We start from the raw sequence: 12600 nt of genomic DNA, 5'->3' as shown, positions 1-12600 counted from the left end.
CATAGTTTAAAGCAGCCTCTATCGACTCTCTGGGTCGGAGACTCTTGTGATACAACCCAGTAAAGGAGTAGTGGGGTCTGAGATACTACAGACTCGAGATCCAGAGCACCTTAAGTGAAGTCATAGTGACCCAAGGGAAGAACCCAGAGAAGGCACAAACTTCCAAAATCATGGGAAAGAGGAATAACACTGGAGCAATGAATGCCCACAACCCCACAACATCAGAACCCGATAAAACAGAAAATCAGAGATTTCTAGAAGATCAAATCAGGAAAATAACTGTAGAAATAATAGAGGTGCTTCGAAAAGAACTCAGAGAGAGCCAAAAAGAGATAAAGGATGCAATTAATGAAGTAAAGGCCTCAATTCAAAGCACAAACAACCGATTAGACCACATGGAGAACAGAATCTCGCTTTTAGAAGATGATCATTCCAAAAATGAATGCATAGTTTCTAATCTAGAAAAAAATATCCAACAGCAGGAATCTGACATTGAAGAAATATGGGCCCATTTTAAGAGAGCAAACCTAAGAATAATTGGAATAGAGGAGGGAAAAGAAGGTGAAACCAAAGGGATCAACAATCTCTTCAAGGAAGTAATAGCAGAAAATTTTCCAAACATAGAGCAAGAGGTTGATACACAGGTCCAGGAAACTTATAGAACTCCCTTTAGACAGGATTGGAGAAGAGGATCCCCACGCCACATAATTGTCAAAATGACCAATGTGGAAGCCAAGCAGAGAATCTCAAAGGCAACAAAAACAAAGGGCCAAGTGACATTCAGAGGCAAACCAATTAGAATCACTCCAGACCTCCCAAACCAAGTCAGGAGAGCCAGAAGGGCTTGGAGTAACATATTCCAAACTCTGAAAAAAAACACCTTCCAGCCAAAAATTTCCTACCCAGAAAAACTTGCTATCAAATTAGATGGAAAAATAAGAAGCTTCCATGACAAACAGAAACTGAAGGAATTTATGTCTTCAAAACCAGCGCTAGAGAAAATACTCAAAGAGATTAACTACAAAGAAGAAATAGGTAACACTCACCAGAACCAGAGAAACAAGAGTTTCCATCCAACAGACAACTAAGATTAGTTATCTGTGGAGATTCATTATTTATGTTAGTCTTTTACCTATCTCTAAATTTTATTGTTTGCCTTTATTGTTGTTAATTTTTAGGATTTCTTAGTTGGAATATTAATATACCTTCAGATATAGCATTTGGAAATATTTTATCCAATTTATTAGTAACTTTTAACTCTGTTTACATTTTCTTTGGATATACAATATTTTTTTATTTTTTAGGGAGTTTGTATACTCTTCTGTTGCCTGTGCCATTGAAATCATATCCAAGAAATCACTGCCAATTTCAATGTTGTGAGGTTTTATGACCCAGATTTTCTTCTAAAAGTTTATAGTCTTAAGATTTATATTTAGGTCTTTTATCTATTTTGAGTTAATACTTGTGTATGGGATTAGGTAAGGTTCCAATTTTATTCTTTTCCATGTAATTATTATTTTTCAACAATATTTAGTTAAAAGATTATTATTTCCACCACCAAATGTTCGTGGAAACCTTGTCAAAAATAACTTGACAATATAGGGAAGAATTTAGCTCTAGGCTTGTATTTAAGTCTAATGGTTTATATATCTGCCTTTAGAACAGTACTACACTGTTTCAATTATTGTAGCTTTATATGGTTTGAAATCAGAAAATATACATCTTCTAGCTTTGTTCTTTTTTCAAGATTGTTTTGGGTATCTTGAATCCATATTCCATATCAGGATAGATTTTTTTCTGAAAAATAAATATATAAATATATGATAGTTTCACCTAAAAAAAAAAAAAAACAGAAAAAAATATTCTCTGGTAAGAAAGAAAGCAAAAATAAATATTGAAATGTTATCTTTAAGTCATCAAAAGCTTGGTATCAGACAAATGAAACTGTTATGTGAGATTATCATTTTTAATTTTGGATAAATTGCTATAATACTAGATGTCAACCACTAAGCCAAGCATGGGAAGGAGGGATGGGGAGAGAATGGGGTGGGGATCGGGTGGGGGCTGACTGGGTGATGTGTGCATGTATGTTTACAAAAGTTTGTATCCCACTATGATGTATGAATACAGTGCACCAATAAAAAAATAAAAAAATAAAATAAAATAAAATAAATAAAAAATAACAATAAAAATAAAAACATAATTTTAAAAACGGGCTCAGGTGTGACTCAGTGGCAGAGCACCTCTGGATTCAGTCTTCAGTTCCAAGGAAAGAAAGTGACCAGCAAAAAAGAAAAAAAAAATTTTCCTGAGGTTGTCATTTATTTTTTGGGTCAAGTTAGATATTTTTGAATATAATTTAGTGGTCTCAGAAGCAACAGAAAGACACACCAAGGAGGGAGCAATACAGCATATGCTTAAGAGCATAGGCTCAAGCCGGGCGTGGTGGCACACACTTGTAATCCCTGCGCTTGGGAGGCTGAGACAGGAGGTTCACACAGGTTCGAAGCCAGCCTCAGCTACTTAGTGAGGCTCCCAGCAACTTAGTGAGACCCTGTTTCCAAATAAAATATAAAGTAGGTCTCGGAGTATAGCCTGGAGGTAGAAAGCCTCTATGTTCCACCCCCAGTATCACCCCCCCCCCCAAAAAAAAGAGCATAGGCTCTTGAGTCGGATTGCAGCATAGACCAGTATCATGTCTTCACCTCGCTTTGGCTTTGTTTGACCTTCGTTGTCTTTGCTTTTTGGTCTTATTCTTCAAATCTCAGTTTTTTTTTTTTTAACTCTTTATAAAGAGTGAGAAAATCTTTAGATTTTATTCAGACAGGACAACCTTTATATTTTTATGTTGAGGAATAAATGATATAAAGCATGTAAAGTAATTAGAGGACTTTAACTCAGCCATAGTACTAAGTGATTAGCATTTACTTTCTCATTTAATCCTATAATCTCAGAAAGGGGGCAGAATTAAGATTTGCCTCATTTCTTAGTTCTCATTAGTAGGAACAGTTTATAGGAGCCAACATACAATTTTGTTTTGTATCTTACTGTTACTATTCTTTTATTAAAGATTTTATAGTGTTCAAGATACCTTTTTCAATAAACTATTAATGTGGTTCATATCAATGTGTCTTGTTGGACTACAAGCTTCATTTCAAATATGGAAGTCCCTTTAACTAATGGCATTGAAAAGATAACTGTCCTCATCCTAAAGTTTTTTCTTTTTTCTTTATAGAGTATAGAAGAAGTCAGTATTCCCCAAGGAATACTATTATGATTGCTTAGTACTGAAAAATTTACTGAAACCAATTTTGACATGTTAATGGTAAAGGAATGCCAGTCAATAAAACTAAAACAGTTGCATGGTTGATATAAAGCGTGCTTAAAGAATTTGTTTCTTCTTAAGCTGGGCATGGTGGAGGCAGTTTGTAATCCCAGCATTGGGGTGGCTGAGACTGGAAGATCATGGTTTGCAGACAGCCTCAGTTACTTAGTGAGGCCCTCTGCAATTTAGTGAGACCCTGTTTTAAAATAGAGAATAAAAAATAGAGCAGGGGGTGTAGCTTGGAGGTCAAATGCCCCTGGGTTTCATCTCCAAACCTGCAAAAAAAAAAAAAAAGAATTTGTGCCTTCTTAGCCAGGTGTGGTTGTATGCATCTGTAATCCCAGTTACATGAGAGGTGGAGACCAAGGAATCTAAAGTTCAAGGCCAGCCTGGGTAATTTAGCAGGACCCTTTCTCTAGACGGAGAATGGGGCTTCAGATCTATGGATTTAGCTTAGTGATAGAGTGCTTGCCTAGCATATTCAAGGCCTTGGGTTCAATTCCCAGTACTGTCAAACAAATTAATAAAAAAAATTTAAAAATTAGGCCTTCTTGTCAGAAATCCCCAGAAACATGTCTATACTCAAAATATAGTTCTTATAAAAATATAATCTTTGAATAAATTTTATTAGAAGACAGTCCTTTTTTACCTTTTTTCAAACCGTAAGGCCACACCAAAACTATGGAGGGCCTAGAACTTGTCTCTCCAAAAGACCAAAGCCTTATGTTTACAAAGATCCTTGGCCAAAATGACTGAGCAGATTGGTTCTGAGGCCCTGTAAAATTTCTACTTATATTAGGGTGTCTCACAGGTATGCCATTGTTTATTTTAGATTTTCTAATTGACTCCTTGAATATATCTGAAAGTTATAATAGTCCAGGTTATTTTAAAATTGACCCACTCAAAAGAAACTTTCAATTTTGGCATTCTGTCATGGATTTAGGGTTTATATTCCCTAATCATTTAGAGCAATGATGACAACTAGAGGTGGCATACTGAGCAGATAAACTGGATATTGTCTATTGTTAAATTTGTACAGCTGTATTCATGTCTTTCTTGATTGAGTCAGGAATGTTATGGTTTTGAGAATATGTTATAGTTTTGGGGAAACTGTCCCCGGAAACCCCTGTTAGGGTCCCAGACACAGTTTCCCTCAAACCACAATAAAACCCCCAAACAGAAGAAAAAACACGGGTACTTGTCCTGAGCTAAGGACAAATACACATTAGCCTGGACTCTTGCTGAAGATTTAAAGAAGTTTATTAAAAAGATAGAAATACAGAAGATAGTTACAGCCCCATGCAAGAATGGCATAGTGGGGTGGTTCAAATGAATGCCCCACCAAAGATACAACATGTGGACTGGACTTTTTTTTTTTTCTTGCGGGTCTGGGGATGGAACCCAGAGGCATTTGACCTCTGAGCTATACCCCCTGCCCAATTTTTTATTCTTTATTTTGAAACAGGGTCTGACTGAGTTGCAAAGAGCCTTACTAAGTAGCTGAGGCTGTCCGCAAACCGCGATCCTCCAGTCTCAGCCTCCCAAATGCTGGGATTACAAGCGTGCGCCACCATGCCCAGCTTTGGACCAGACTTTTTATACAGGACACCCTCCATCTTGTTCATGTAATTCTGATGTAGTAAAAACCCTGTAAGGTTCTTCCCCTTACTCTGTAAGGTACCTCCCCCTGCCAAGGTTTCTTTCACAAAGGTCAATCCCTCCTCCCATCCTAGCTAGATTATCCAATTATTATATAAACCTGTCTTTAGAATGAGGATGAGAAAGTCCTAGTTCCCCTCTCCTATAGGCTTGCTTTATAGGTTAATTTAACCTATAAATTGCTATATATATAATCTATAAATTGTTCTATAGGTTAAATTAACCCTTTAGCTAGGTTAATTTAAGTTTCAATAGCTGTTTGCTTCCTGACTGAAACCGAAACCAAGTCTTTCTTTCCCCAGGTCTGCTGCCATTTTGACACAATTATTTTTGAAATATATCTATTAATAATCAGAGCTTTCTTAAATCGTCCTAGGCCATTCCCAGTACTGGTACAAGGAAATTTGCATGTTTTCCAAAAATTTAATTCAAGCCAGCAAGCCAGTCATGGTGACACATGCTAGTAATCCTACTATTTGGGAGGCAGAGACAGAAAGTTTGCACAGGTTCAAAGCCAGCCTCAGCTACTTAGTGAGACTTTCAGAAACTTAGTGAGACCCTGTTTCCAAATAAAACATAAAATAGGTCTGGGAGTGTAGCCCAGACGTAGAAAGCCCCTGTGTTCTATAGTACCACACACACACAAAAAAAAATAAAAATAAGGCAGCAAAATTCTGTTGATGCTCATGAAATGCAAAACATTGTACTAGGTGCTAGGGAGATACAGATATGCAAACATATCTTTTAATATTTGAGAGACTGTGATGAAAAAGAGACCGAAGCAAGGGCCATGGAACTATGACACTAGGAAGAGAGATTTAGATTTTTTATTATGGATTCTTAAAAAATCTTATCTTGAGCTTTAAATTGTAATCAGAGAATAATTCTGCATTAATGGGAGGACATATGATAGAACTAAGGAACTAAAAACATGTCATTTCTGTTTTTTTTTTTAGTAGAATGAGAGAGATAATAGAAAATATGAACTTTTGTAATTATTTTTCCTCTCTTTTGTGTTTAGAAACAAGTGGAGCCATTTGCCAGTGTTATTAGTTTTCCACACCCATTTGCTTCAGAAACCAATAAGGTTGCTGTATTTACAGGGGTGAGTAACTTTTGTCAATTGTGTATATCACTTAATTTATTTTAGAGGTCACATTAATCAGTGAGTAGACTAACTGAATAAACAGAGAAAATTTTAATATTCACCTAAATCTTATTTTTCCCATTTTAAGTTCAAAGGAAACTATTTATTTAAGATTATGGTACTGATTTGAGAATATGCCAAGCTAGAACATTAATCACTACTAGTCTATCACATTATATTTCTCACAAGAAACTGAAGTGAAGTATGAAATTCATCCTACATTATTCCAGCTTCCTACTTAAACGTCTCTTCTTAAACAACAGTAGAATTATTTTAAAACAGTAGGACCACTTAAAACTGTGGAGCCTCAGAAACCACATCTTCTAAGAATATCTAGTCTGGAAAGTCAAGTAATAAATATAGTAATTCAGTTTTTTGTCAGTCCTTTTGTATTATTTAATGTGATTATGAATTTCTTTTGTGCTTTGATTCTTCTCCATATAAAGTTTAAACTTGAGGCATTTTTAGTCTTCTCCATCTCCTTCTCAAGGAAAAAAACCTATTGTATTTCTAGAAAAGTGGGGAATATAGTTGGAGTGCAATAAAACTTTAGTAAATAATATAGTAAAATATGTTCACAATAGAATCAAATGGGATATAGAGGGAAAATGATGAATGCCATTTATTTTTCTTTTGAATTTTTCAAATACTTGGATAAATTTTGGTTCTTTGAGTTCTTAAATTGAAAAAAAATTTCTCATTTAATAAAATGTCTCACTGGGCCAGGCATGATGGCACACGCTTGTAATCCCCGCTCTTGGGAGGTGGAGGGAGGAGGATTGCGCAGGTTCGAAGCCAGCCTTGCTGGCTTAAGAGACCCTGTTTCTAAATAAAACTATAAAATAGGTCTGGGAGTGTAGCCCAGAGGTAGAAGGGTTCCATCCTCAGTACCACCAAAAAAAAAAAAAAAAAAAAGTCTTGCTGGGCTTGGGGGTGCACGCTTGTAATCCCCATGCTTGGGAGGCTGAGACAGGAGGATCGCACAGCTTCGAAGCCAGCCTCAGCTACTTAGTGAGGCGCTCAGCAACTTAGTGAGACCCTGTTTCCAGATTAAAAAAAAAAAAAAAAAAAAAAAAAAAATATATATATATATATATATATATATATATATATATATATGTATGTCTTGGAGTATATAGCCTGGAGGTAGAAAGCCTCTGGGCTTCACCCCCAGTACTACCAAAAAAAAAAAAAAAAAAAAAAAGAAAGAAAGTCTGTAAGTTAGCAAGACTAAGTGTGTTTTAATCTTTTACTTTTCAAAGATAATGTTAGTAGGTTCCTCTAGTGTGCCATTTTGGTGTATTTCCTTATATTTCAGTCAAGAAATACTTTAATGACCTACAAATTAAACTTGTTCTGAATGTAATCTGTTTGATGTGTTTAACTGAAAATTGATGCCCCACTATGGTGCTGGGGATTGAACTGAGGGGCAGTCTACCTCTGAGCTCCTCCCCACCTACCCAGCCCTATTTTATTTTTTATTTGAAACAGGGTCCCATTAAGTTGCTGAGGCTGGCTTCAAACTTGCCATCCTCTTTTCCCATCCTCCCAAGTACTAGGATTATAGGATTACAGGTGTGTACCACCACACCTGGCTATTGATGCCATTTTAATTAAAAATATAAATCACAGTTTTATTTTGAACTGTGATTATTTTGACAAGATACTTGAAAGTATACTGAAATTCTTTAAAGTTAAAGATTGATGTTCAAACTATTGTGTTTTGGTAGAATGAATCAGAGGTTGAAATAGCAAAAGAAAATGGAGCCACATTTGCAGGAGGAACTAATCTGATTCAGAAGGTACAGTGTTGCTTTCATGTTCATTAGTTATAGAGATTGTTCTGCTATCTTTGTCATCCATTGATATATTACTGTTGAACGTAATCACTAGACTCATATCTTTTGATAAATGGTTAGTAGGGTATTGTAAAACAGGTAAAAATTTTCTTACTCTTTTCAGTTTCAAAATGAAGCTAAGAAAAAAACTATCCAAATGGTCTAATATTGATTATATTTGGTTTATATAGTATTTTTTATTTTATGTTTTTGTCTCTGAGAGTTTTGTAGATAGATTGGAAAGGATAGTATGACTCAGTTTTTGAACGATTTTTAAAATGTATCTTTATTGGTATATTATATTCTTACTTTATAATGTAAACAGCACTTGGTGCACACCTCCCCCCTTCTCATTTCATCTTTTTTATACAGGGTACTGGAATTAACATTGGTATTTTTACATACGTACACATGGCTGATGGTAGTATTTCCTTTACTGATCCTCAGTCTTCCTCCTCCCCTTTCCTTAGCCCATCTCTTGGCTCCACTGAGGTCTCCTCCATTATCTGGAGTTTCTCTGGTTTCCCAATTACTCCCTAGCTTCTGCATATTAGAGAAAACATATGGCTAATCTCACTTAGCATAATATTCTCTAGGTCCTTCTATTTTCCTGCAAATAATATAATTTTATTCTTCTTTACTGCTGAGTAGAATTTCATTGTGTGGATATTTCATAATTTTGTGATTCATTGAATGTGAAAATTAAAATGAAATTCAAAAGGGCAGTGCATATGGATACACCGGTATATTTAATAATAATAATAATGATTATTATTATTATTTTGTGATACTGAGGACTGAACCCAGGGAACTGAAGGACATTCCATTTCTGAGCTACACCCAACCCTGTTTTTTATTTTGAAATAGTTTTACTAAATTGCAGAGGTCCTTACTAAGTTGCTGAGGCTGACTGTAAACCTGCACTCCTTCTGGGATTATAGGTGTATGCCACTATACCTGGCTTATCTTCAGTCTTTTTTATTTTTTATTTTGAGACGGAGTCTCACTAAATTGCCCAGGTTAGCCTCAAACTTGCAGTCCTCCTGGCTTAGTATCCTGAGTATCTGGGATGACAGGCATGTGCCACTGTACCTGGCCCTTTTCCTATTTTAAAGATAAAATATTTTTTCTTTGCTTCTTAGAGTGAAAGCATGATTCACTTGGCAGGTCACAAAGTGTATTATCTAGCTTCTATAATATGGTGCTTCTAGTTCTCTGAACTTTTTACTCTTCACTCAGTGTCTAGTGGCATAGGCTCAGCATGGTAGCCTGTAAGTGATTATGTAGACTGCCTTTAGAAAATCTCAAAGAGCCTGTGGGTCCTTTTTCAAAGAACAGCAGTTTTGTTTTTTCAAGAAATAAGAGGCACATAGCTATTTCTGGAAATACAAAAGACTTCCCTTAACGTTCTCTAAAAGCTACTCTTCTTTTTTTCCCTTTTTGTGGTACTGATGATTGAACCGGAGGCATTCTACTTCTGAGCTATACCCTATTCCTTTGATTTTATTATATTTTATTTCTTGTTTTGAAACAAGGTCTCTCTAGGTTGCTAAGAGTCTTGCTAAACTGCTAAGTTAAAGCTACTGTTAAAAACCTAGTAATTTAGATTACGGATTTTAAAACATTTTTTCTACTTTGATAATATTCTAAGTTTGTTGGAGATTATAAATTTTTAAGGAGAATTTCCAAAATGAGTTTCGGGAGTGGGGGACTAGTGGAAATTAGGAAAAGATTATGCTTTAACACAGGTTCTAGGCAAAGTCAGAAGGTAGTATCTAGTTCTTTCTGGTTTATCATTAACCACCCCCCTTGACACTGGAGATAGAACCCAGGGGCATTTTACCCCTGAGCTACACCCAGTCCTGTTTTATTTTTCTTTTGAAACAAGATCTCACTAAGTTGCGGAAGGCATCACCAAGATGCTAAGGCTGGCTACAAACCTGCAACACTCCTGCCTCAGCCTCATAAGTACTGGGATTACAAGTGTGTGCCACTACATCTGTCTATCATTAATTTTAACATTTTATATTTATAAAAAATAAACATACTGTCAAGCATGGTGGCACATACCTGTTATTCCAATACTTGGGAGTTGTGGCCAGCCTCAGCAGCTTAGCAAGGCCCTCCACAACTTTGAGACCCTGTTTCAAAGTTAAAAAAATAAATAAAATAAAATAGGGCTGAGGGTATAACTGAGAGAATGTCCTTGGGTTCAATCCTTAGCACAACAAAAACAAGACAAAACAAAACAAAAATTAGATCTAAATGCCTGGGAATTTGAGAGTAGAGCTTAGTCTCTAGAATTAGAGAATTGATTTTTTTATAATTACATTTGTATACTGTCTTCCATCTGTTTTCTTCCTGCAAGTAGAAGGTACCTTTTAAAAAAAATTTTAATGGTACTGGGGATGGAATCTGAGGGCCCTTTACCTCCAGAGTATACCCTAAGACTTATTTATTTATTTATTTATTTATTTATTTATTTATTGCGGTACCAGTGATGAAAACACAGGGGCATTCTACTTTTGAGCTATACTACAGCCCTATTTTGTATTCTTTATTTTGAAATGGTCTCACTGAGTTGCAAAGGGCCTTACTAAGTAGCTGAGGCTGTCTGTGAACTGTGCTTCTCCTGTCTCAGCTCCTGAATGCTGGGATTATAAGTGTGCACCACCATGCCTGTCTCCTATTTTATTTTTTATTTGGAAACAAGGTCTTGCTAAGTTGCTGAGGCTGGCCATGAACCTGCGATCCTTTTTTCTCAGCCTCCCAAGTACTGGGATTACAAGTATGCGCCATCATGCCCGGCTTGCAAGGTATCTTGTCCACCAGTCACAGTAACTCCTCTAGTTCCCAGATGTTAAATGAGAAGATAACTTATATCTCAAAGAAGGAGCAGTAATGGAGCAGAAAGTGTTGCAGAGCTTTAAGTTCAGTAAAGGAAATGTTCTTGAAAAAGTAACCCAAGTAAACCCTTAGACCTGGTGGTACATCCCTGTGATCCCAGTACTTGGAAGGCTCAGACAGGAGGATTACAGGTTCATGAACAACCTCAGCAACTTAGTGAAGCATTCCACAACTTAGTGAGACCCTGTTACAAAAAAGGTAGTAAGAAGTAAAATAAGGCTGAAGGTGTAGCTCAGAAGTAGGATGCCTCTGGATTCAATATTTAGTACTGTATGCATGTGCATAACCTAAATAAGGAAACTAAGAACACTTTGATGTCATCTGGTATATAAAATACACAGATTTTCTCTTTAGGGACCCTAGTGGTAAATATAAGAGGGACCGTGTCACTGTGTAAATTACCTTAACCAGTATATTCTTGCAAGTTACCTCATGGTATCTTTTACAATGTCCATGTTACTTTTAGAAAGTATAAGGGGGATAAAAATTTCTGTCCTTTCAGTCATTTCTTAGATAAGACCTTAATTTATATGTTAAAATAATTTTATTTTGAAATATCTCAGATATGCTTGGCTCGGAGAGTTTTGGAAGTAATTTTGTGTTTTTACTTGTCTCAGAGAGCATGATTTACATCTAGCGATTTGTATTATTCCAAAATGTTATCATAAGGTTAATTGTAGCATAACTTTCAGATATAACTTTAAATTTAATTTAAAAGAGCATGTTATAGAATTTGTTTTGGAAGATCTTTGAGGAGAAATTTCACCTACAGTTCTTTGGCATTTCACAATTGTCTTTGCTTTCATATTTCCAGGGATTAGAGCCCTAGTTCTAGAACCTCACCACCTGTGTTTGAATTTTGGATGTCCCTCGTAGGTACAGAGATGACTGAGGCCTCAGCTTTCTTATCTGGAATGTGTGGTCAATATTAGTTCCAGCTTAAGAGGGTTGTTTTGAAAATGAGTGAACCATGTAATATAGTTAACATAATGCATGGCATGAGGAAAGCACTCTGTAAATTTTTATTGTTATGGAAAGCATGGTATGCTATTTAAGGAGTACAGAATTTGTAAAGAAGAACAGTAGTAATAGGAAAGTGAGATAACAGAATCTCTGCTTAACTTTAACAAAGTTCAGATTTTTAGGATTCACTTTATAACCCTAAACTAAGTCTTTGAGTGGCATATTTTGGTAAGATTTCATGAAAATAAATCTTAATTATGATTTAGGTGAAATACCTATTGCCCAGGCAATATTGTTCTAAAAAGTTTTCTTTTATAATCAATTAAATTTTTTAGTGGGGTATAGCATAGTAGTGTAATAATTATTTTAAGTGCTTGCTTGAGTTAATCCAAAATTCTTTTAAACATTGAATATTAATTCCTTATTCTGAAAATGGAAATAGAGTATGGATAATAAGCTGTAAGTGAACTTGTCTCTGATTATACCCACATCTTTTATATTTAGTTCTTGGTGGCAAAGAGATTTTTAGTTCTGTTCTTTGTGAAAATAATTACAGATTCATTTCTCTAATACTCTAAAATTAGAAAGCTAGTGGTGCTAGTGAGTTTGACAGCTAGTGATTATTAATTTTACATGAGGTCTGTTGCAAAATTTTTTACTTGTTCAGTTTTTTTTTTAAACTTTATTGTATATATTTAATGTAGACCATGGAAATATAAGATTACAAATAATTATCAATTTATATTAATAGTTTTTTATTT

General features: G+C 35.3%; 1 protein-coding gene across 1 annotated transcript in view; it reads left to right on the top strand.

The window, feature by feature from the left end:
• MRPL1 (mitochondrial ribosomal protein L1) overlaps positions 1 to 12600 on the top strand; it is a gene marked incomplete at both ends in the record, with an annotated part of 102239 nt that overhangs the window by 27563 nt on the left and 62076 nt on the right. The window contains 2 exons of the mRNA XM_080697215.1: positions 6006 to 6089; positions 7862 to 7933. Coding sequence (XP_080553341.1) covers positions 6006 to 6089; positions 7862 to 7933 — 156 coding nt within the window. The remainder of the gene's footprint in view (positions 1 to 6005; positions 6090 to 7861; positions 7934 to 12600) is intronic.

Source organism: Muscardinus avellanarius (assembly GCF_963383645.1).
Source record: "Muscardinus avellanarius genome assembly, chromosome: 6".
Taxonomy (NCBI): Eukaryota; Metazoa; Chordata; class Mammalia; order Rodentia; family Gliridae; genus Muscardinus; species Muscardinus avellanarius.
Note: the sequence above shows the minus strand (reverse complement) of the source record. Positions and strands in the feature narration are given on the sequence as shown.